Below are 25,369 nucleotides of genomic sequence, written 5' to 3' on the forward strand. Positions count from 1 at the left end.
AAGGTGTTGTGTATGCTCTTAAATGCCCCTGAAATTTATTTTATATTGGGGAAACAAAGAGGGCATTTAAAGTGAGATTATACTGGAGCATGCAAGGGATATTCATAATCAGAAATTAGAAAGTTCTGTAGCAGCACATTTTCAACAGTTTCATAAGAGCAATAACAAAGGGTTACAAGGCACTATTTTAGAAAAAATAAATGTGTCATTATATGATATATGTAATCTTAAAAAAAAAACTGCTTCTGACTAAGGAAGCAGTATACATTCTTAAATTTGATACTTTGCACCCACATGGGTTGAATGAAGAGCTAAACTGGAGATTGTTAATTTAATTGCTTAATTGTTTTATTGCCACATTTTTGAGTATTTAGGCAAGTTCTTTTATGATGTTTCTTTACTCCTTGAAGGCTTTTTTTAGCCGAGACATCAGAGAGAGATATCTTTGTGCTTTATTGTGCAATAAATTTGTTGTGGAATCTGTGGCTGGTCTTGTTTTATCTATTTGCTTTGGTTTGTGGTGATACAAAAACTGGATGCCCATTACTCAGGACCGATGGGTTCTAAACATTGTATCCCAGGGGTACAGATTCCACTTCCATTCCCTGCCTGCTTTATTGTGCAACAAATTTGCTGTGGAATCTGTGGCTGGTCTTATTTTATCTATTTGCTTTGGTTTGTGGTGATACAAAAACTGGATGCCCATTACTCAGGACCTATGGGTTCTAAACATTGTATCCCAGGGGTTCAGATTCTCCTTCCATCCCCTGCCAACCCCAAGTGGGATGTTCTTCGTTCCACATTGCTGCAGTCCTTACTATTGGGTAGTCCGCTGTCCAGTCGGCCTGAATACCAGAGTATATGGCTGACGTCGGTCAGGGCGCATTAGACTGACGTCAGTACGTCAGGGTACTAATGCGCATGACCGACGTCATATCCTCAGTCTTTTTTGCCGCATGGTCCGATGCAGAAGCAGTTTTGCGAGTGCAGGTTGGCGTTCTGAAATATTTCCGAAGCCGGAGTTTCAGACCGAATCAGAGTTGGCTAAGTACCCCGTTGGGGAACATTTTGGTTTTTTCTTGCCTCAGTATTTAACCGGATGTCAGAAAAAGTGAATAACTGTATTTCTTGTGGGAAACAGATACCTCATAGGGATTACCATACCTTGTGTATACCTTGTTTAGGGCCTGAGCACGACGTTGTTGGATGCCGCTCTTGTGCTAGGTTTAACAAACGCACTATTAAGAGACGGTTAGACTGTGCCAGGTTAGTGTTTGGGAAGCGTTGCGATTATAAAATGCCGTCAGATGCTCCGACGCCCGCTTCGTCCAAGAAGCGCAAGGACAAAACAGCGAAGCCTAGGGTTGATGAACCGGCAGTCCCGGACGTCGGTTCTTTAGAAGGCTCAGTGGAGCCAGAGGTTTTGCCAGGAGTTTCTTTGGAGTCTCAGGCAGAGACTTTACTGTTACAGGATGTGCCTTCTCAGGAGGTAGGCCAGGCTGAGGGGGCTTCTCAGGTTACTGTTCTTCCCTCTCTTCCCAAGGTAGTTAGAGCCTCTCCTTCTGTTGCTAAAACTTCTTTGAGAGGTAGGCCAAGTTCAGCTTCAGTGGGGGCTTCTCCTAGCATTTCAGGTTCTGTGCCTAAGAAACATATGCTTAAAATGGCAGAATATTTGATTACTATGATTAGAGGTTCTATGCCCCCTCCTGATAAGAGGCCTAGGGTGGAACCGCAGTTTGATAGTTTTGAACAGTGTTCAGAGGCTTCTGAGTCTTCTGCGGAAGATTTGCAGGAGTATCCTCCTTATTCTGATTCTGATGTGGATGATTCCACTCCTACAGCTTCTCCTCCTGAGGATTTCTCATTTTCGGAGACTCTGCATTCCATGAGGGAGCACTTTAAATGGGAAGGCCAGGATTACTCTGATTCCAGGAAAAGGCTTAGGGAATTCTTGTTTTGCCCAAGCAAAGGCCCTTAGCTATTCCTCCACTGTTGTATGTGGTTGCAGATGTTGTTGCAGAGGCTTCCCTGAACCCTGATTCTTTGCCTCCTGCTCCTGTTAAACCTGATAGGTACTATAGGGTGCCTGAAGCTCATAAGTAAGAGTCCTAGGGCAGACCCGGAAACTGTTTCTCAGGGACCTAAAGGTGTTAGGGCCTCGGTGTTAAAAACCCCTGTTCCCACTGATAAAGAGGCAAGGGCTTTGGATAGATGGGGAAAGAAAGTGTATACTTCTTCCACTTTAGCCATGAGGGCGTTGAATTGTCAGTTTCACATGCTTAAATATCAAAATTATCTCCTTTCACAACTGAAATCTAAGGTGGATGCTTTGGCGGAAGGTATTGAGTGTAAAGAGTTGCTGGATTTAGTTCATGTGTCTGAACAAGTGGGTAAGCATTCTTTGCAATGTGGTTTTGATGCTGTACAGGCCTCCTCGAGGGTGGCTGCCACTAGTTCTGTTCTTCGCAGGCATGCCTGGTTGAGGGATCAGAATTTAGCTGAGCATGTTAAGACAAGGATTTTGGATGCTCCTTTACAGTCTGATGTGTTGTTTGGTTCGCCTGTGGAAGCAGTTTTAAAGAAAATGGAGGACAAAGCTAAGTCTATGCAAACTGTTAAAGATTTTTGCAGGTGCAGCCACCAAGTTTAGTAGAAATTGGCCTACTAAGGGATGGACATATCCTGCTTATGATTCCCAGTCTAGGGGTAGGTCTAGACGTGGTAGGGGCAGAGCTCAAGGTTCTTTTAGGCCTAGAACAGGAGTTCACCTGCTCAGACTTCTGGTGAGGGCAGGGGTCAGTCCTTTCGTAAACAGACCCAATGACCTGCTTTTTCAGCTGCCAGTAGATTCTCGTCTGGCAGCTCCTTTGGGAGGAAGACTGTCTCTTTTCAAAGAAAATTGGGATTTAATTACTCAGGACAGATGGGTGTTGGATATCATTCACCACGGTTACAGGTTTTATTTCCATACATTGCCCCTTTCAAAGGCACGCCAGACGTTCCTCCTCCACAAAGGAAAGAGGCTCACAAGCAAATTTCTCTGTTACTCCAAATAGGGGCCATTCAGCCAGTCCCTGTATCAGAAAGTGGCCTAGGATTTTATTCTCGCCTGTTCCTAGTACCAAAGAAGGGGAACACATGGAGACCAATTTTGGATTTATCTATCCTCAACACTTATCTGGACATTCCCAAGTTCAAGATGTTGACGTTACAACAGCTTTTACCTCTGCTGGGCAAAGATCACTGGATGGTAACTTTAGATCTCAAGGAAGCTTACCTTCATGTGCCTATAAGACTAAGTTGCAGGAAGTATCTGCGTTTTCGAGCTGGAAATTCTGATTATCAGTTCTCTGCATTGCCCTTTGGCTTATCTACTGCGCCCAGAGTATTCACAAAGGTTCTGGCTCCAGTGATAGCTTACTTCAGGCTACAAGGAATTCAAATCTATCCTTACTTGGACGACTGCCTGATTCTGGCTCAAGAAAAGGAAGACCTTCTACAGCATCTGGAATATGTTATAGCAGTGCTAAGATGCCTAGGGTATTCTGTGAACGAAATAAAGTCCAGTCTAGTACCCTCTCAAGACATGTGCTTTCTGGGTGTGAGACTGAATACAGCAGCCCAGATGGCCTTTTTAACCCCGGACAAACAAAAGAGTCTATCCCTTTACTTCCATCAACTATCTCATCAGTCCGTGCTGACTGCAAGGACAGTCCTTCAAGCATTAGGGTTCATGGCATCTTGTATTCTGGTGCTTCCCAATGCCAAACTGCATATGAGGAAGCTGCAATGGTATCTCAAAATGTATGGACACAGCACTGCCAGGATTTGGACACTGTCATTCAAATAATACCTTGCCTTCAAAAAGAATTTTTGTGGTGGGCTCAGGAATGTCACCTAAACAAGGGACTCTCTGTGACCCGGCCAGAGGCGAGTCAGATTTTAACGACAGATGCCTCGGACATTGCTTGGGGAGCTCATCTAAATGGAAAGTGGATACAAGACAAGTGGCCTGCCAGACTACAGCATCTACATATCAACATGAAGGAGATGTTAGCAGTCCAGTTTGCATTAATGGCTTTCAAGGAGTTACTTCTTCCAGGGCAGGTGTTGATTCTAACAGACAACACAACTGTCCTGTGGTACATCAACAAACAAGGGGGAACACATTCTTATCCTCTATGCAGGCAAGCAATGATTTTATGGGAGACTGCGCTCAGCTTGCAACTAACTCTTCAGGCAAGGTTTCTGCCGGGAGCACAGAACTCCTTAGCAGATGTGTTAAGCAGACAAATCATGGATCCCCACGAGTGGAAACTGGATCTTCATGTATTTCAGAAATTGACAGTGTCATGGGGAACTCCAGACATAGATCTGTTCGCTTCTCCACTAAACCACCAGCTGCCAAAGTTTTGCACAAAGGGGTTTCATCACACAGCTTGGAAAGTGGATGCTCTTTCTTTCAGTTGGAAAAATCTTCATGTGTATGCCTTTCCACCTCTGCCTCTTCTTCCAAAGGTGCTCTTAAAGGTCAGACAAGACAAGCCAAGGATGATTTTAATAGCTCCAGATTGGCCTCGGCAACACTGGTACCCACTACTAAGGAGTCCGGTAAGGAAGCCTCCATGGCCTTTACCTTTGATTCCACATCTGTTATCTCAGAAGGACGGTCATCTGCTCAATGTCAAGCTTCACTCTCTTCATCTAACAGCCTGGCATATTCTGTGCTGAAGCATAGCAGGTCTCAACTTCCTCAACAAGTTTTAAATGTGATTATGGAAGCTAGAAGACCTAGTACAAGGAAAGTGTACGCAGAAAAATGGAAGAGGTTTTTATTTTGGAGTACAGCAAAGAATTTGGAGATTTCTGAGCCTAATTTGAGTGTGGCTCTTCAATATCTTACTGAGTTATTGGACAAAGGTTTGTCCTTCTCTTCCATTAAGATTCATGCTGCAGCAATTTCAGCTCATTATGATTGTGACCCACCATTGTTTTCGCATCCTTTGTTCAAGCAGTTTCTTAGAGGGGCAAAGAATATAAGACCCCCACGTAGAGCTCCTACTCCTGCTTGGGATCTCAATTTTGTGTTGGAAAAACTTACTCTACAACCTTTTGAGCCTGCGGCTACTGCTGAATTGAAATACTTGTCATGGAAGACTGCTTTTCTGTTGGCTATTACTTCTGCAAGAAGGGTGTCTGAATTGCAGGCCCTTATGGCAGTAGAGCCCTTTTTGATTTTCCATAAGGATAGGGTATCATTACGTACTAATCCTTCCTTTATGCCTAAGGTGGTTTCTAGTGTGGCTTTAAACCAAACTATTCATTTGCCTACTTTTTATGCAGACCCCCAAAATAAAGGGGAAAAGATTTTGCACACTTTAGATGTACACAGGCAATTGCGTTATTATTTAGGCAGGACTAAGGATTTTAGGCAGTCTCAGCAGTTGTTTGTTTCTTTTGCTTTGAGTTCGCAGGGCAAGCCTGTGTCAAAACAAACTATTTCTAGGTGGATTGGCTTTTGCATTGCATTTTGTTATTCCCATCATGGCAAGGAGATTCCAGCTGGGATTAGGCCTCATTCCACTAGGGCTACTGCCACTTCAACAGCATTTCTAAGGGGGGTGGCAACTAAGGATATTTTGGAGGCAGCTACTTGGAGTTCAGTGCATACTTTCTCTAAGCATTATCACCTTCCTATCTACTCTAAGTCTAGGGCTGGTTTTGCCACAGCTGTTTTGCAAGGCATGTTGTCAGCTCCTGCTTCTTTATGATTTGCCAGCCTCCCTTACCTCTGCTTTGGGATTCTACCCAATAGTAAGGACTGCAGCAATGTGGAACGAAGAACATAGTACAGTTTTGTACCTACCATAAATGTAGATGTTCGAGGATCCACATTGCTGCAGTCCAATTTACCCTCCCTCCTTCCCCTCTGTGTTTAGGGGTGGTTGTGTAGGTGAGGTTATATGCTGATATTTTTGTATATATTTTTGTATATATTGTACATATTTTTGGTGCAGGTATTTTGGGCCTTGTCTTTTTAGGGTCTTCTGACATCTGGGGCAAGAAAAGACTGAGGATATGACGTCGGTCATGCGCATTAGTACCCTGACGTACTGACGTCAGTCTAATGCGCCCTGACCGACGTCAGCCATATACTCTGGTATTCGGGCCGACTGGACAGCGGACTACCCAATAGTAAGGACTGCAGCAATGTGGATCCTCGAACATCTACATTTATGGTAGGTACAAAACTGTACTTTTCCAGACCTTCCTCCAAACCAGTGGGCAGTGGCTCAAAAGCAAGTACATTCCCTGCTCAATATCAGGGCCATCCAACCTGTTCCAGTAGAACAAAGGGGACAAGGTTTCTACTCCAGAATGTTCCTGGTGCCCAGAAAAGAGGGGTCTTGGCGCCCAATCCTGGATCTATCAATTCTCAACACCTTTCTGGTGGTCCCAAAATTCAAAATTCTTACCCTGCAACAGCTTCTCCCTATGCTAGCCAAGGATGCCTGCTTAGTCACTCTGGACTTAAAAGAAGCTTATCTGCACATCCCCATTAGGGAGTCTTGCAGGAAATGTCTACGCTTCAGGGCAGGATCTATGCACTATCAGTTCCCTGCACTTCCCTTTGGCTTATCTACTGCACCCAGAGTATTCACAAAATACCTGGCTCCAGCCATTGCATACTGCAGGCAGAGAAATATCCAAATTTTCCCATACTTGGAAGATTGCCTCCACTGCATCCATTTCTGCTACAACCACCATGGAAAACCTACCCCACAGGGGATCAGAACACATTCCACTAGGGCTCCTTCCACCTCTACAGCATTTCTCAGGGGAGTCCCTAGGGACATTCTGGAAGCTGCAACTTGGAGTTCTGTACACACCTTCACCAAGCATTACCACTTACCTATTTTTTCTAAATCCAGAGCTGGATTTGTTGCAGCAGTTTTACAGGGCCTGCTAGCCAGCCCTAACTCCTCTTGACTGCCTCCACCCTTCCTCAGCTTTGGGAATCAACCCAAGTGTGATGACTGCAACAGTGAAACATGAAGAGCATAGTAAAGTTGTGTACACATACCATAAATGTAGATGTTCGAATGTATTCACTCTTACAGTCCTGGCTTCCCTCCCTCCAGCCCCATGTTTTTCTCTATCCTTTCTACCTATCCTCTATATGGCCATTTTCTATGGTAGTGGTATTTACTTTTTAGTTGTGGTGTTCCACACCATATACTAGCTTCCTTTTTGGGGGGCTCCTGACATCTGGGGCAAGAAAAATTGATGTAATGGTGTTGGCTGCCTGTTTTATACTCCTAATGACCTGACGTCATGGAAGAAGGGACAGCCTTCAATGAAGAAATCCCAAGACTCTGGTATTTGGGCTGACAGATTATCTGCCTGCAGGTAGCCCTCAAAGTGTGATGACTGCAACAGTGAATAGAACATCTGCATTTATGGTAAGTGTACCCAACTGTACTGTATAGCATGATGGTTATTGGCAAGGCACACGTGGCCTTAGGACTAATAACTTTGCATTTTGTGTAATTCCTTTGACTCTAGAGAAAAGGAAAGACTGTGTAAAGTTTTTGATATTGACAAAACCTTTCAGCATGCTTAATAGAGTGTAGGAGGATGAAAACATTTTGGGAAAACTTTTCAAGAAGTGTATACGTATGACTTTTTTCAGGAAATAAACTTATGTTACTATGTGGGGAGTATATAACAATGTTTCAAAGATGCAAAGAGAAACAAATAGATTGAATTTTGATGAGGGCGATATGGAATGTATTCCACTGTAGGTGCGAGGTATTATTGTATAAGAAGTTATGGGATTGTACAGTAGCATTAAAGGAGAATTGGGTTATGGGTGGTGGGAATGGTGAATTCTAAGGAAAAACAAACATTTTTATTTTGTTTGATGTTGAGGTATAAGAAAATTATGTCATCTTATTAAAAAAGAAAATGTGAAATAAATGATGTGTAAGTACTTGATGTGCAAATATTGAATTATGAAGTTATATAAATAAAGGTCCCCTGCTCTCTCTGTGTGATAAGTGCCATGCTATCTTTTACTTCCACCTGAATTTCCAGCACCTCAGTCAGATGGAGGCTTAGTTTAACATCTCATCTGAGAGACGGCATTGCAGTTTCAGTAATGGAAAATAAATCCATTCATATAGTTTGGAGCTAAAATCCATATTCTTTTGTTCTTCCTGTATCAAATATGAGCATACTAATTGTTGATCAAGAAAGAATTATTATTCCCTGGTCACTTACTAGCACAAGGCAAGATGAAGTGGGTGAGAGATCCTTCTATGTCAGGTTCCAAGAAACAGACTGCTGTGAGACTTCTGTCTCACCTAATATTAAAACATTTTTTCTGTACAGAATGACATCACATACATCTGGTCATCTGATTTTTGGTTCCTATGCAACCCTCCCCATCGCTAGAAAGTGCCAAAATTTAGCACCTACATATCAATAATGCACATACAAGAGCTTTGCTCAGATACGGTGCAGCTTCTGGAAGTCAAAACAATTACAAACTTCTACTCATCCTACAGAGACTAACAAACCATGCTAACTTCCTTTGGAATAGTTCCTAAGTGTTACAGGGTTCACTGAGGTTACTGAACTGATTTTTATTTCAGGGGGCACAGCTTTGTGATCAGACCTTATCAGGGAAGACATGACAATGTGGGGAACAGGTTACAGCATACTATGTCCAATGTATTGGAATATCTAGTGGGTATATGCTCTATCTGGTCAAGAGTGTTTGTGTTTACAGTGTCCATGAATCTCTGTGCATGCAAATTCAACGTGGTATATGATTTGCAGTCTATAGAAGGTTAATTAAAGTCTCCCATGATTAAGGAGTTTGTTTGGATGGTGAGTGTCTTCAGTAAGTATAAGCTATGAATTTCATGGGACATGGAGGGGGACCTACAACTTGATAGTAAATTGTACAGGATTTTGCCTGTGGTAGTCTGCCCATGGAGAAATGACAGTGTATCATCTTGCTTAAAAAGCTATAGGTGTATTGTTACTGAAGTACACTAACACACCTTCACCTTAAGCCTCTGTTTCTGTAGCTACTGGTCTAAATGGGTGAGAGTCACTGAAACCTAGCACTGCTGGGGTACACTCTGTGGCTTTGAACATTGTCTCTGTAACTGTACAGATGTCTGCAGTCTCCACAGTGAGGAGAGCTTGGAAGGAGTAGAACTTCTTGTTTAAGCTCCTGGCACTGAGCAGTAATACCTTAAGGTTCCTGTGGGTTGATTTTTCTATGTTGATAAGTTTGTCAGTTTGCATTGCCTAAAAATACTCTGTGGGGTGGACAAAGTTTTAGCCAATATTTGAAAACCTAGAGAGGATAGGTGCAGGCCATCCTCAGCAAAACAACATGGCTAGTTGACCATGTCCTCCCATGCTAACAAATATTGGATCCCCCTAGAATGACACCAGAAACTAATGAACACCAATGTTAAAGTCAATCATCTTGTTTGTATTGTGGAATTATACTTGTTGAATGTAGAATGCTGTTGAATGCTAGGCACATACCATCCTGAGGCACACAGTTTGAGAGATCTAAAATGTCTCTGTTCATATAGTCTAAGGAGGTATGTTTCATGTCATTTACACCAACATCGAATCACAGTGGTGCCTGTGGGACTTGAGTATGTGAATAGCTTGGCAAATCCTGGCACCATATAGGCAACTAACCGTTATCTTCTCTTTGTCCATCCTGGTGAGTGGGGCATCATTATACTGTACAATCAAGTCCTCTATGATTGGAGTCCTGGGATGTGAGATTGCTTGTCTTATGGGCTTTGTATCTGGGTCTCTACTGAGTGTGGATGTATGTGCTGTGTTAGGTATTACTTTTGTTGAGGGCTTTTGGGTTTGCTGAGAATAATATTTGCATTTGAAAGGTTTGGGAGGTCTTTGGGGTTTAGGAAGATTGCATTTAAGTGCCTCAGCTTAAGTTGTTGTACATGTGTGGTGCACACTGGTGGGTGTAGTGTGCGTATGATTTTCACAACCTGATTTATATTGTGCGTGCTTGTATGGGAATGTTTAGTCTCCAGTCACATTGTTAATGTACACCTCTCGCATACTGTATCTGTTACTTTAAGGATTAAGTGGTTGTCAGTAAATGTGAGATAATTGCTATTGTCTCAAGACACCCATATCCACTAACCTGGCTGCAGAGAAATTGGGATACTGTGTCTCCATGTTGGCAGCTCCTTTAATTTGTGAGCTACAAGGATGTGATGAATGAGGGGTTGACAGGAGGCAACAAGGGGTGCTTTTGGGGTTGGATACTAGACTAGGCTGTATAATACTAAATTTTAATGTCAGTGCTACTCAACATGCAAACTAGCCACTCTAAACTTATAAAGGTGCAAGGTACTTGCTGTACACTGTCTGGGTTACTGGATACAGTTTTATGGGGAGGTTTTATACAAAATTTGTTTTTGGGGTGTTTATGTCTATACAGGACACCGTTAACCTCCACTGCATGGTGAGCGGCTTCTCACAAACACACCTGATTTATACAGGCACTGAAAATACAATAAAGTGATTACTGAGCCCTCTCGCTAACTACACTTGAGTCTTTCTATGGTTTTCCCACTCAGATAGACCTGACAATCGTCTACTGCCACTAGATGAATAATCCCATCCTCCTATTGTAAAAGCACACTAAAAGATTGCCACAAGAGTAATTCTGCCACCGATAAACTTGAGCAGCTAGCTAGATAGCCCTTTTAGACGACGATTTCATACAAACATTCCAACAGCTACAATAGCAACAACAGTGTGTGAAAATGCACAACTTCAAGTGAAATAACAGCTCAGTGCACAAATAATTCAAGAAAACAGCAGTAATTGGCTTACATAAATTAAAGAAGTACAGTTTTTGAATGATAATTACTTAACTTTGCCTTGATGACACTGGATGAGAGTAAATCACTTCAGAAGTACAGATGAGAATAGCAAGTGTGTCGAGCTATGTCTGGAAAGACATACCAGTAAGCCATATTTGGTTTGATGCAGCATAAACATTTTGGGTTTATTAATCTACCCATGTATTTCTACATTGTTAATCTTTAATTTAGATCCCGACAGACATACTCCCAGTATTGGCTAGTAGTTTTTTTTCTTTAAAAATCTTAAAAGCTTTACTGGTGGCATTCTGTCCTTCACTCACAAGCAAAAAAAAATGTCTGAGGGGATGTAGAGTAAAGGGCCAACTTTAATAAGTGAGATAAGCAGGGAGAGAATACATACATCGTCTCCTATCTCAGAATAATCATTTGATTTTTTAGAAAGAGACAGCAAATTTGCTGATTTGTACTCTGGATTGTAAGTGTAATGCATAACTGCATGTATCATTAAGAATCCCATAAATCGTAGTGCATGCAGAATACCATGTGAACATGCCTTGCTTAGGCAGTGGCTACCCTATCAGTAAATTGAATGGCTGTTGCCTTCCAGCTACTGGGCGTCATTGTCTTGTCATCAGGCTGTTTGGTGCCCACAAACTGAATCTGAATCCATGCCTGATACCAGGGTATAGTGGTAGCATTTGGTTGTCAGAAGACATTCAGTTAATCAGATCTGTGTAAATGAAATGTACTGATTTCCTTGATTTATAGTTTCAAATTATATGGGTTTCCTACATTTCTGATTTATGATGACTGAGACTATTTTATCTTTCAGTCTAACAGAATTTTAACTTAAATAATCCTCCAACATATTCATTTATAAAAACAAAAAGTGAACACAATGCCTTAAATAAAGAACAAATCATATGGAGAGCGAGCTAAGGAGTATTTTTATTTGTGGGTAGACAAATTATTTACCTTCCCTATTCCTTCCCATTCACATTCCTTCCAGACAAAGCTTGCTGTCTATGGAAACCTGCACTTGTGATCAATTCAAGTGCATGAGAGAAAATGATAAGTCTTTCTTTACTGGAGTAGAGCATGTTGTACATTCAGGCTAGGAATGCTAGGTCTCGTATATTTATCCAGGCCTCATTCTAACGTGCATGTGTGTGGGTGGGGGAGGTACACTACAGCAAGTCTAATAAGGAATGGAAATGGGGGGAAAATCACAGAAACAAAACAATGCCAATTTAAGTAAGAGGTGTTAGATGTGATATGTTATAGTATTATGTCATTCTTCAGTCAAATGGCTAGTCTTGCTTCATAAATGTTTCACATGAATTATACTTTAGACCCTGTCATTTTTGTTTAATCGGTTACAGAGACGCCAGTACAGCGAGGACCAGCACTTCCTCCTAGTCATGTACACGTGAAACCAAATAGTTCAACTTCTGTGTGGGTACATTGGAAAAAGCCAGCCTTTACAACTGTAAAGATTCTCAATTATACAGTGAGATGCAGTCCCTGGGGGCAAAAAAATGCATCTCTTGCAACATATTACACAAGGTATTGTTTTCCTTATCTGCTGTATTTTTTTTTTTTTTTTTTTTTAGAATGCTTTTGTTCACTCTCTAGTAAATGTGAAACTGTGACAACATGAGTGTGTGTGTATGTTTACATGTAGTGCATATATTTAATATGGGCTGTTCTACTACTCCTCAAGAGCAAACTCCCTTGGGAATCAGCTCATCTGGAGCAACTCATCAAAGATGTACTCCCTGGACACTGGTTTTAGTCAAAAAGCACTGATACCGTACTCCCTGGGCACTGGTTTTAGTCAAAAAGCACTGATACCGTACTCCCTGGGCACTGGTTTTAGTCAAAAAGCACTGATACAGTACTCCCTGGGCACTGGTTTTAGTCAAAAAGCACTGATACAGTACTCACTGGGCACTGGTTTTAGTCAAAAAGAACTGATACCGTACTCCCTGGGCACTGGTTTTAGTCAAAAAGCACTGATACAGTACTCCCTGGGCACTGGTTTTAGTCAAAAAGTACTGATACTGTACTCCCTGGGCACTGGTTTTAGTCAAAATGCACTGCTACTGTACTCCCTGGGCTCTGGTTTTAGTCAAAAAGCTCTGATGCTGGGGTTTCTAAGATGTACCCCCTGGGCACTGGTTTTAGTCAAAAAGCACTGATGCTGGGGTTTCTAAGGTGTACCCCCTGGGCACTGGTTTTAGTCAAAAAGCACTGATGCTGGGGTTTCTAAGGTGTACTCACTGGGCATTGGTTTTAGTCAAAAAGCACTGATGCTGTGCTTTCTAAGAGAGCAGTGATTCTGTCATTTCTTTGAACTTATGCAAATGAGGAGTACACACGCACACACACACACACACACACACACACACACACACACACACATACATACACACACACATACACACACACACACACACACACACACACACATATATATATATATATATATATATCTCCACAACCCATTTTCCCCATTTTTGCTCATGGGCTCAGGGTGGCTTGCCCCTAACATTGGGGTACACTGGGGGGGGGCATTTCTCCTTGCAAAATAAATATACATTTTGTCTGGGTGATTTTTAATGAGTTGTTTCTGGGGATTTGCATGCCTTTGGAGTTGTCACTTGAATACTTGTGATGGAAGCCTTAAAGAATAAAGTGACAGAATTCACCTTGAAAGGTTTCACATGTTACACATCTTTTCTGTCTGGAGCACTGAATATGATGTTTAAAAAGCTGACCATTGTCACAGCAATGAGTTTCTCTTGTCTTATGATGAGAATGTCTTGGGTATAATGAATGTCTCTTTTTGGCACTCTGACACTGATGGAAGGTAGGTCTCAGGTGGCTTTTCGAGTTCATATTGAAATTGCTCTGTTTCTGTGACTCAAAATACATTGCTGCTTTTCATATGCAAAAAACATTAGTACTTTCCTAATCCTGTTTAGCGTGTGTTGTGTGTGCATTACTCAGCATTTCTTAATTTCTTTGTAGTTTAGAAGAAGAGGTTCTGATCAGCGGACTGAAACCTTATACCAAGTATGAATTTGCAGTTCAGTCAAATGGTGTAGGTCCCTTTAGCAAAACAGTGGAAGAGATGACACTTCAAGACAGTAAGTTTATGCTATTTTAAACTAGCAATATCAAATACTTTGGAATAACAATACTGTGATGTAGTTAGATTTATTTAAAATTTCATTTTCATGTTTATGTCACCCCAGCCAGCTGAATGAAATCTTCACACAGAACCTTTCAGGATTAAGTTTCTGAAATGGGTCACTCAGGCATCCCTTGCACCAGCATATGTGAGAATATTGTCATTACCATCCTCCAGTCCACATGAAACATTTACTTGTTGAATATGCACGCACAAATGTTGATTGTTTCAAGAGAAAAAGCATGTGTTTACATGCTTTAGTAGATCTGATGAAATCTTAATAATTAAAGATGAAATTGTTCATTATACTATGTTTTGGATTTAAATTCTCAGCTGGTTGGAATTTATATAGTGTCTCCACAATGATTCCTTTAATAGATTTAATTTCTTTATCTTTGCAAGTTTTTTTCGTTTAATTTTTAATCATTATTATTTTTTTTTATTTGGCAACTCCATAGATACCAGTGGGAACTTCCAGAATAGTAGATGTGTCAATTGACCTTATAGCATAAGTCAGAAACAAAAGTAATAAAACCAAATTTAAATGATATAAGTAAATTCTAAAAAGGTACAACCCATTAGTATCAAAACATATATACTTGAAAATAAGGATTATTTATGAAGTCCAAAGAAAAATAAATTATGCAATTAAAAGAATTATGATTAGAGCTGTGAATGTGAAATACAAAGTTAAAAATTTGGACATTTCCCAAAATGTTACCTGAATAAAATCTCCTCTTAAATACATACATACATACATACATACATACAAATGTTTCAAGCACAGGCATTAAAGCCTTTTTAGCTTGCCAATATGCCAAAACACTTGTTCCCATAATAAATGTCCAGGCTGTTCTTAAAATATCTATACTAGTACTTGCTTTAATGTAATTTGGTAGTCTGTTCCATGCATCAGCTACTCTGTCAGAGAACCAATTAGTACACTTCTCATTCCTATAGAATCTTCTACATCGGTTATCTGATGATTCTCTAGTACTTTTTGATAACCCCAAACATTCCCAGAGGTAGTTGTCACTAAATGCCCTATATACCCGAATAAGATCTCCTCTTAAATATCTGTAAGAGACACTGTGCAAGTTCAGATATTTTAGTCTTTCATAATAACTTAGATTTTCACATCCATGGATGCCCTTAATATATTTCCACTGTAGTCTTTCCAGTTTATTCATGCTTGTTTTCCTATAGGGTTTCCATATTGTTATTCCATCCTCAAGTTTGGGTCTAATGTAACTAACAAACAATGATTTCATTATGTTTGATTTCCTAGACTTTATAAATCTTTTTATACAACCTGTAGTTCTATAACTATCATTAGCCAATTGGTTGATATGATTAGAAAAACTCATAGCTGAATCTACCCATATACTCAGGTCCTTAAATGAGTCTACAGTTTCAATCACTGTGCGCTGTATTAAATATTTCAGTTTATGTCTCCCAAATCTCATATGCTTAGTTTTTGATGTATTTATCAACATATTATTCTCCTGTGCCCAAATGGTCAATTTAGTCAAATTATTTTGCAGACATGCTTTATTTGTAACACTTGTAATCAGTTTACCCATTTTCAGGTCGTCAGCATATAGACTGTAGAACACCTCAGATGAAAAAGTAAGGTCTGAAAGATACAATCTAAACAAGTAAGGGTGTAGTACAGAGCCCTGTGGGACACCTTGACTGTAACCAAGGATTTCACATGTCCAGTTGGTGTGTGATACTTACCATGTCCTATTTGTAAGCCATGCAGCTATCCATCTTATCAACAGTACATCAATACCTAGTTGTACTAATTTATTGATCAGTGTTTTGTGCATGACCCTGTCAAATGCTGAAGTTAAATCCATATAAATCACATCACAGCACAATTTGTCATTCATATCTGTTATTATATTATTGTAGAACATCATGTTATAGGTGGTAATAGATATATTTTCAACATATGCATGCTGATATATGGTTTCAAGTCCCAGCCTATCCAGTTCTGACAATAACTTATCCAGTATTACCTTCTCCATTATTTTTCCACAACATGAATATAGACTTAAGGGTCTATATGATTCTGGTTTTGTCCTACTCCCCTTTCCCATAAAGACAGGTTTAAAGACATGTATGTCTGAAGAATCTTCCAAAACCAGAGAGTTATACTCACAAAGCTGCCATCATAGCAAATCCCAAATATCTGGAGCTCAGAAGACAAATGGACAGAGTCCACATGGTTTATGTTTAAAATTGATACTCAGCAACAACACAAATGCAAATTATTTTAGCTCCTAAGAGGGTAGGTATAGCCAAAGAATTTCTTTGGTTTAGTTTAGGCAAATTCCAGGTAATGGAGTGTTCATAACACCATGAGAAGAACTGTGACTGTAATCCAGTGCTTGATGCAGAGCCAACATAACGAATGAAGAACTTGGGATGCCCTGTAAACAGTCTAGCAGATGAAGTAGGTGGTTGCCACATCCTCTCAAACTTAGAGCTACAAACACTTATACAGAGGGGTGTACAGAAGTCAAGACAAACATAAAACCTGAACAACCATTGGTAAGTTTGCACATGAAAATAGATGTCTAATGCAGGTGATGTTCCTTCAGTGGTATTAACAAGAACAAACAATGGTAAGTATTTGGCAATGAAATGATGACCATTTATTGAGGATCACCCCTAGATTAGTCATCCTGGAAACACACTCCTGTTTGTGACACCCATAGACAATATACACTGTCAAAAGTTCTTTAATTCTTATCTGTGCAGTCAGAAACTCATGTGTATATTTAAATAGACTTTTCAATGTATTTTTCTGAATTTCAGCTAAGTAATATATTCAATTATACAATGTTTGGTGTCTTATTTATTATTTTACAAGTGTAACCTCACAGCATTGGTGTGAGTGTTGGTATCTGTCCTTTGTGAAGATAAACTGTCTATAAGCTACTGTAATTCATTTGGTTGACTCAGTGAAGAATGTACAGTGCTTGAGATCTTTAGTGCCAGAATTGGGCTGGTCAGTAGATATATCGTGGGAACATAGGAAAGGTGTACTGGAACTGTAAACATATCACTGGCCCTCCTGGTCAACATTGTGAATATACGTATGTGTGGGTTTGTATGTAAAAGTGTTTTGATTAAGTCTTAGCTACTTTTGGTAATATTCCTCTGAAAGGCACTGAACACACCATGAGGTGGGCAGAATCCCAAAAGCAAGCGATTAATACTCTATTGTATAGCTGTACAGAGTAAAGCTTATTTGAGTCTGGCAGGTGTTAGTATTCAAGACTGTAATATGTATTTGCCATAAGCAGTTAAGGCCAAACAACCATCTAATTTTTATTTGGTGGTCAGAAGGGAAGATCATGAGGTTATAGTCTCTGACCACCATATATAAATTGGTGCCAGAGTTGTCAGATTCAAATCCTGTAACCCCTGTCCCTGATATTATTAGACGCATCAATGTAGGACTCAAAAATTGTAGCCCTGTGCATCACATAATTTATTTATAGGAGTGTGGATATATTGCAAGCTGGACTTTGTATAGCCTAACAGATTGAAGACACAAATGAGGAAGGGAAGTGATAGTCAGTTTATGCTCACACTTCCTTTCCTACTCTTTGTTTCATGCTATGGGGCAGCAGATGGAAAAAGAGTAAGTATGTGACAGGGAATTTGTGACCTTTCTCCAAGTGCTCATGAATAGCAGAGGTAATAATTCAACCCTAAAAAACCTAGATCAAAACTAAGTCACTGACCTAGGGCAGAGTGAGTGGTTTGTAACTCATCTTCTCATACTTTAGTATGTCTGAATCAGACTGTGTTGACTACATTAAAATTAAAGGTTGCTGTTTTGCATGCTTTAAGCTTAATGCAATGTATAAAGAACATGATTTCAGGGCAGCATTTTTATAGATGGATGAGCTGATCTTAAGTTATGTTGGAAATGTTGAGAGAGTTTAGTGTTAAGGGCTAAACATTCAGTACTTTAACATCAGGAGTTAGAATATGTTTGATGGATCAGGAATGTACCCCAGCTGAAGAAATGTGGGAAAAACTGACCTCTAGTGAACAGGACATAAATGTACAAAAAGGATTTACCTAGCAATACACATGTGTATAAAGGAATCAAAGGGACAGTATAAACTGTAACAGCAGGTCCCACAAGAAAAAGGAACTCCACTGGTTCCAGTACACACACCAAGGTTCTGGAATGAGATGTTTCCAATCTGTTCAAGTGAAATAGGTATAGTTCAAATATCTACAGAGATGGTGTGGGGCAAGTAAGCAATATTAGGGTGCTAACTGCAGTGGTGCTACAACAGCAGTGGACTTTTCTTTAAGCTGTAGTTACTCCAGATTATGAAAAAGGCCTTTATCATATTCTGGTTGATCAAAAAGTAGCTATTACTAAAATGGATCCTGCATCGGATATAACTACTGTTTTTATTTTGAAATGTCAAAAATGTATTTCTATCCTTGTTTTGAAACTTTTTCCCCTGGGCCTGCACTGAAAATGGGCATTTCAGTTCCTGTATGGACTTTCCTTGTAAACAAAAGCAAATAAGTAAATAAATAAACACTGTTAAGCCTGTAATTATTAGAACAGAACATTACATTTCTTAACAGTCCACGCCATGACAGCCATGGGAAGGTACATTTCCAGGTGCATTTGGCCTGAATTTATTTGCATTGGGAGGTGGAAACAAGTAGACAAGCAGATGGCAGTTTTTGGTGATATTCCAGCAGATGCCCTGGTAGACTATGACTGTGGTGGTGGTGTAGCACTTTATGTACATGCAGTAACCTGCAGTCAGACATGGAGACAAACATAAGTGGGAGAGCTATTAAGGGAGACCAGCCACCACCCTTACCTCCAGAAGAGGCTGGTGATTTTGCTTTTTTCAGAAAATACTGGATTGTGACAGCAAGCCTGAACTAGAGCCACAGGTCTAAAAAGGTAGAGGTAACTCATAACATTGAGCCTAAGTTTGAACCACAGTTGTCAAATAGTGCAGAACATGTTATGGGAGGGTGATCTACCGGGATCTCAAAGGGTATTTTGACAGGTGCACCCTTTTTGTGAATTTATGTCACTTTGCAGAATCTGATGGAGGTAGCAAAAGAGGCTTCTGACTCTAAAGGGCAGGAGGAGCCTGTATACTGTGATGAGTTCTTTTATTTTAAGACAATGGATCCATGAATGGGGGGTATAGGTTGAAGTGATACAGCTATTGATTGTACCTTCTGGCCAAAACCCACGATCTTGTCTTTTTCAGCCTGTCTAGACAGAGAGTTTACGAAAGCTTATGCAAAGTTTTTATTGGCCATTTGTTTCAAAAGATGTTGCAGGGTACTGTATGTCAGGTGAGTAGTGCCAAAGATTGTCAGTGTTGGAGACAAAGCTAAGGTTGCTTTGATGTCTTCATCTGTTATTAAAAATATAATGAGTAGTCATTGATATTAAGGGGTTTCTTAATACCCCAAGCATCACAGGTAAGTAAATATCTTGCTTGTGATGGATTATGCTGCTAGGTACCCTGAGGCAGTATGTTCACCACTGAGGAAGAAAAAGTGGGAATTGCTGTGTTAGAAATTTTCAACAGGGTAGACTTACCTGGAATAAATAATGATGTACAGAGGGTGTACCATTTGGTGATCTGTTTGAGGAATAACTGTATGGCAAAGCAATTAAAAACTTCCCTCACCATCCACCAATAAATAATTTGATGTAAAGTTTTAACTCTACTTTTAAGCGCTTACTGAGAAAATTTACAGACCAGATTAAGCAGGAATGGGACAATTACCTGCCCATTTCCTTTTAAAATATAGTGAGGTTACTGAAGATTCCACAGGATTTTCAGTATTTGAGTATGTAGTCATGGGGTGGATGGACTCTAGATTTAATGCATGATGTGTGGGCAAGTGAATTCTCAATACTAGTACAAGACCACCTAACACAAGCTCAACAGCAAAACAAGGTTTGGTGTGACCAGACAGTGAAAGCTCAAGAAAATACTCTAGGGTAAACTAAGCTTCAAGCGACATGGGAGGGACTTTTACTCTCATAAGAAAAATAAGCAGCTTTTATTATGCGGTAGTGTTGTCAGGCAATAGGTCAAAACAAACATAATGTTAACATGAGAAGCCCTATCATGATAAATAGTAGCTGGTGCACAGCATTTGCTATGGGTTACAGTAGTAGGTGGGAGGGTATCATTGACAAAGCTTCACACTGATGCTCAGTGTAATATTTCAGTGACTGGGGTTGTTTTATGTCCGGGATCAGGAAGCTAAAGCGATATTAAAAGAGTGTGAAGGCAATGTAGTCAAGTGCAAAGCCAGTGTGTGCCTGACTGGTAGAGAACCATAACCATGTAGACACAAAGACCCTGCAGCCAGAATTAACCATTAATGCAAATAAGTCTCTGCTGGTAAAGGCAGATGTATCTTATCTTGGTTATCAGGTCTGTGGGTGAAGGGTGGCTGCCAAGGTAGAAGCATTATGGGCATGGCCCATTCTTGTTACCAAAATGGAGGTAAAGGTATTGCTGGGAAGAAAAAAATATTCCATAAAACATTTGTCCAAACCTGTACTACAGTAATACTTCTCTTATAGACCTCATTCAAAAGGATAGACCAGGTGAAGTTACTTGGGTACTGGTTCGAGGAAAAACATATCAGAAGCTCAAGGACACCATGACTGGACCACCAGTATTTTGCACTGCTGATTATAGCCAAAATACATTGTGCATGTTATCAAGTTGTGGATAGATGCTGTACCTGTTCAAGTCTTCTCAAAGGAAGAATAGCATCCAGCAGTACAACTTAGTCATAGCTGCTAGCAAAGGGTAGGATACTATGGCAGTGTGTAGTAGGAATGTTCAATGATGGTAGGGGCTCTCCAAAGCTGCCAACCCTGTTTGGATGGCAGAAACTTCACAAACCCTTGAAGTTGTTACACTGAGTTAGGGAGCAAAATAGTAAGCTGCTTAGAGTTTGGGAGTACAGTCCTAAAATTTTTCAGTATGAGACCATAGAGTAGTCTCAGTAATGTACATGCAAATTGACTGTCAAGACAGGGAAATGGATATCATAACTTGAAATATACTTACAATCCAAGCTGTATTCCTTGGAAGTCAAGAAACTTCATTAATGATCAAGAAAGGAGAATAAATATCTTCAGTAGAATTTACTATGTGTAGAAATGTTATGAATTATATTTTTTATCAGTTGTGTGAAATTCATATTTGTTGTATTTTGTAATGGTGTAGCTGAGTGTAGTGTAGTGTGCTACGCTTTGCTTCTTATTGAAAACTGCATTACTTCGTGTTGGAATGGAATCCTCTGTATGCTTTAAGCAGTTTGGTTTAGCAAGTGAGAGTAATTCTGTTTTGAATTGAAAGCACAAATCTTTTGGGAGTGCGAAACCAGGAATTATGTTATTTCATTTCTGAATGGACTGATTTTGGATATGAAAACCTCTAACTCCAGAGAAAGGTGAATCAGATAGGCTACATTTTTATCTTTAGCTTGAATTATAGATATTGAGAACTTTAATTAATCTTGGAAACAAGTAATTTTCTCAGGGACAGTAAAAATGAAAAAATACAACCTTTTTCTCCAGATGCAATAATCTCTGAATGTGATAATTTGTTTGGATTTAAATTTTTTCTGTGCTTTTTCTGATTTATATTAAGTAATGTGTTTCATTCATTCAGTCATAAAAGCTTGTAGCTGATGCCTTATTTATTAGTTGATAAGGGTAACTTCACAGTGTTGGTATGACTGTGGGCATCTGGTCTTTTGTGAAGAGAAACATGCTATATGATGCTATAATATAGTATATTGGCTGCATCTTAACTACTGTACACTCTTTCAAGATGCAACCAATATACTATATTGGCTGCATCTTGAAAGAGTGTACAGTAGTTAAGACCTTGGTGCCAGAACAGGTGTGACTAGTTGCAGCATGTGTTATGAATGCAGGAAGATGTTTGCTGACACTGGAGAGGTATTATGGATCCATACTTGAAACATAATGCATTCTTTGTATGTGTGTGTGTGTGTGTGTGGGGGGGGGGGGGCAAAATGTGTGGATGAAGTCTTGGTTATTGTAGTGGAAGGTGCTTGGCTCAGGTTGATTTGAAATACCAGTCAACCAATGATTAAACTCTGTTTTGTAGCTGTAATGTGTAATGCTTATTTGGATACGACAGTTGATGGTCATAACCTTGAGAAAGTTGTGTGCATTTGCTGTATGCGGCTATGGACAGTCCTCCCTGATATATTTATTTCATGGTCAGTGATGTGGATGGTTAGACCACAGCATCACACAAAAATTGGTGCTAGCAGTGAATGATTCAAATGCTGTAACCTCTTTCCCTGGCATAATATTGGCATCTGTGTGGACTTCAGTGCTCATAGCTCTGAATGCAAGACATAAGTCAAAGTTAGGAAATACTGAGGATCTGAAAGTACGAGGAAAGTTCGTGGCAACAGTCTTTATGGGTTGAGATTGAAACTATAAGATACCATCCACAAAAGAATGTCCTCTATATGGTCCGCAGCCAGTTTAAGAAATCTAATTCATTCAAAGTACCATATTGTCAGCAGACAAAGACTAGATGATTATAGATAGAATGGCAATAAGATATCAAGAGGCCAGAGCACAAAGTTGCTTCCATTTCTAGATTATATGTTAGTCTGCCTTGTCTTCACCAACTCTTCTGAAGAGATTAATTTTCTAGTAAACCAGTACTAAGTCATTCAGCCTGTTAGAGGTTAAGCTAAGATGGCTGACTGTCAGAAATGTGAGATGCATTGCTGTGAGTTATGCAAATACAAAGAATTGTGACTACCAAATAAAATCAGTGGATCTTCAAGATTGTTGAAATGCCGGGGTATGGCTAAGATGCCAAGCAGTTGACAGTTTAATAATTCTGCTCTGCCTCAATACAGTTATTTTGATAGGATTTCATATATAAAAACAAAATAATTTGTCTTTAAAACATTATTAATAGGACAATAAACAAGAAGAGAAGAACAAAAAAAAAAAACAAGAAAAAAAAAATTTGAAGACTTTTATTTGTATTGTCTTGTCAGAAATATTGTTGCAGTTTCAGTCACATGCAGTCATGAGTTACCTTAAAGCTTCCTGACAGAAAAATGGGATGAAAAAAGAGTTCAAGCTCTGGTATCCAGTATGTAAGAATTTAGTGAAGATAGATAAACCGGAAAATAAAATCGGTACTGCAAAACAAGAAAAGAAAGAAAGTGATTTACTAAATGAAATAATAAAGACATATTCTAACCTGACCACTTCCATGGAGGAATCACCGAGTGATGTAGATGGCAGACTCAATGAAAGTGAAAGCCAAGCTGAATTCCGACTGAAGCAAAATACTTCTAGAAAAAGGTTAGGACCTTGAAAGCAGATCCCGAAGGAACCGTTTAAGAATGTATGGTGTTCCAGAAGGAATAGAAGGAAATAATGTTACACTTCTTAAACGCATGGCTTTCAAAAGACTTGAAGACTCGCTTTCTTTTGGTATAAAAAGGGCACATCGGTCCCTTTCAAATAACTCTTCAATAAAAACCCTAATGGTGCCATAACCTATAATTGCCAAGTTCATTTCAACACAAGACAAAGATATAGTCCTTAGAACAGCATGGTCCAATTCGCCAGTTACATTTAATGGTAAAACTATAAGATTTGACAATCACTATACTTCCTCTGTAATTTCCAGAAGAAAAGCTTGTGTCCTACTGATAGGAAATCCAATATTAAGGCACACATTTTATTCCCTGCTAAAATTACAGTTTTCCCTCTTGGAAGGTCAGAAGACTTTCAGCTCTTTAGATGAAGCTCTTGACTTTGTACAGAAAAACAAACACTTAGATAAACAAGAAGAAATGGACTGGTCTGCATCAAGTTTAGACAGATGTGCAACCAGAAATGGATGGTGAACAAAACCATAACAACAAGTTAAAAGGAAAATAAAAGAAAGATTTGACTGTGTATTTACTCTTTTGGGATTTATTAAAATGTTGGTAAAGTTTCTTTTACAGTACATGTAGATGTCCTCATTAGTAAAAAGGATACAAAGCAATTTAGGCAATCTTTTTTCTTCTTATATTTAAATATAAAAATATTTCATACAGTAGCATTTATAAATAACATAATAGTACATGTATATAGAATAACAATATAGAACCAAAATATTGTACAAGTTATTACCTGTCATTAATATTTATTATAATTAAATGAGTTATTCACTGATACAAACGTCTGTTGTGTAAGTTTTACTTTGTATTTGCATTCAAATATAGTAATGTTTGTTGTTTTATTCGGGGGAGAAGGAGGAGAGTGTTTTTGATGTAAAAGTAAGACTTTTGTTTTCTTCTAGAAAGCTTTTATTTTAGAGAAATGTTCCAAAAAATAATATGTCTGTTTTTTTTTTTTATTTCATATGTACCAGCTTAATAGCTGATCTAGTATTACCAGTGACATTGCAGTTTGTCATTTTTTGTTATACAAACATTTTTTAACATCCTCAACTGTTTAACTCATGTTTCAGTGACCACAAGCATGTACAGATTCCTTTCAGTAACTTAAACAATTTCCCACCTTGTAAATTTAAATTTTACCTCAGATGGAGAGGTTGAATGGATCTGCAAGCTGATTGCATCTGGAAGAGAAGATCTGTGATTTTGTGAAGACAGAAGAGACAGCAGCTTTAAAATGACATTTAAACTTAACAGGAAGTATCTCTATGGAATTCTTCAATGGAGGAAAATAAACACTTGCTTTATAGATGGTGTTTGTGCTTCTTTTGGCATACAGGCTTTTTCTTTAATTGACGTAAGATTGTGGTAAAGTAAAGCCGAGTAAAATCTACTCGTAAATGTTATATAGTGTACATTTGTTAAAGCTGTTAATAACACTGTATGGCTGAAGTAGATCACAAGCAGCAAGTTTAATAGAATTCAAAAAGTAAAGTATAATAATAGCAAAAGTTATTACATTAGAAAGATAAAGATTTTATATAATGTATGTCTTTTCTCAATGGTCTTCATATAAATGGATTTTAATTAATACTGGTTTTAGTGCTAGCAGCATTTGATGTTATGTAGTTAGTTTGAAACTGTGACACCTACTGAAGCTAGTGATAATGTACTGTAGATATATTCAGGTACATTCCCAGAGAAAAGTGATATTAAGAGGTGAACAGAATTCTCCTTTTTATCTATTTCAAATTGTCAAAAT

General features: G+C 39.2%; 1 protein-coding gene across 2 annotated transcripts in view; it reads left to right on the forward strand.

Moving 5' to 3' along the window:
• Nucleotides 1-25,369, forward strand: part of LOC122806652 (immunoglobulin superfamily DCC subclass member 4-like) — a 2,205,210-nt gene that overhangs the window by 1,984,045 nt on the left and 195,796 nt on the right. For both annotated transcript variants that reach the window (XM_044077249.1, XM_044077250.1), the window contains exons 13-14: nt 12,284-12,467; nt 13,935-14,053. In XM_044077249.1, coding sequence (XP_043933184.1) covers nt 12,284-12,467; nt 13,935-14,053 — 303 coding nt within the window. The remainder of the gene's footprint in view (nt 1-12,283; nt 12,468-13,934; nt 14,054-25,369) is intronic.

Source organism: Protopterus annectens, chromosome 7.part0 (assembly GCF_019279795.1).
Source record: "Protopterus annectens isolate FY-2018-M chromosome 7.part0, PAN1.0, whole genome shotgun sequence".
NCBI classification, from domain to species: domain Eukaryota; kingdom Metazoa; phylum Chordata; order Ceratodontiformes; family Protopteridae; genus Protopterus; species Protopterus annectens.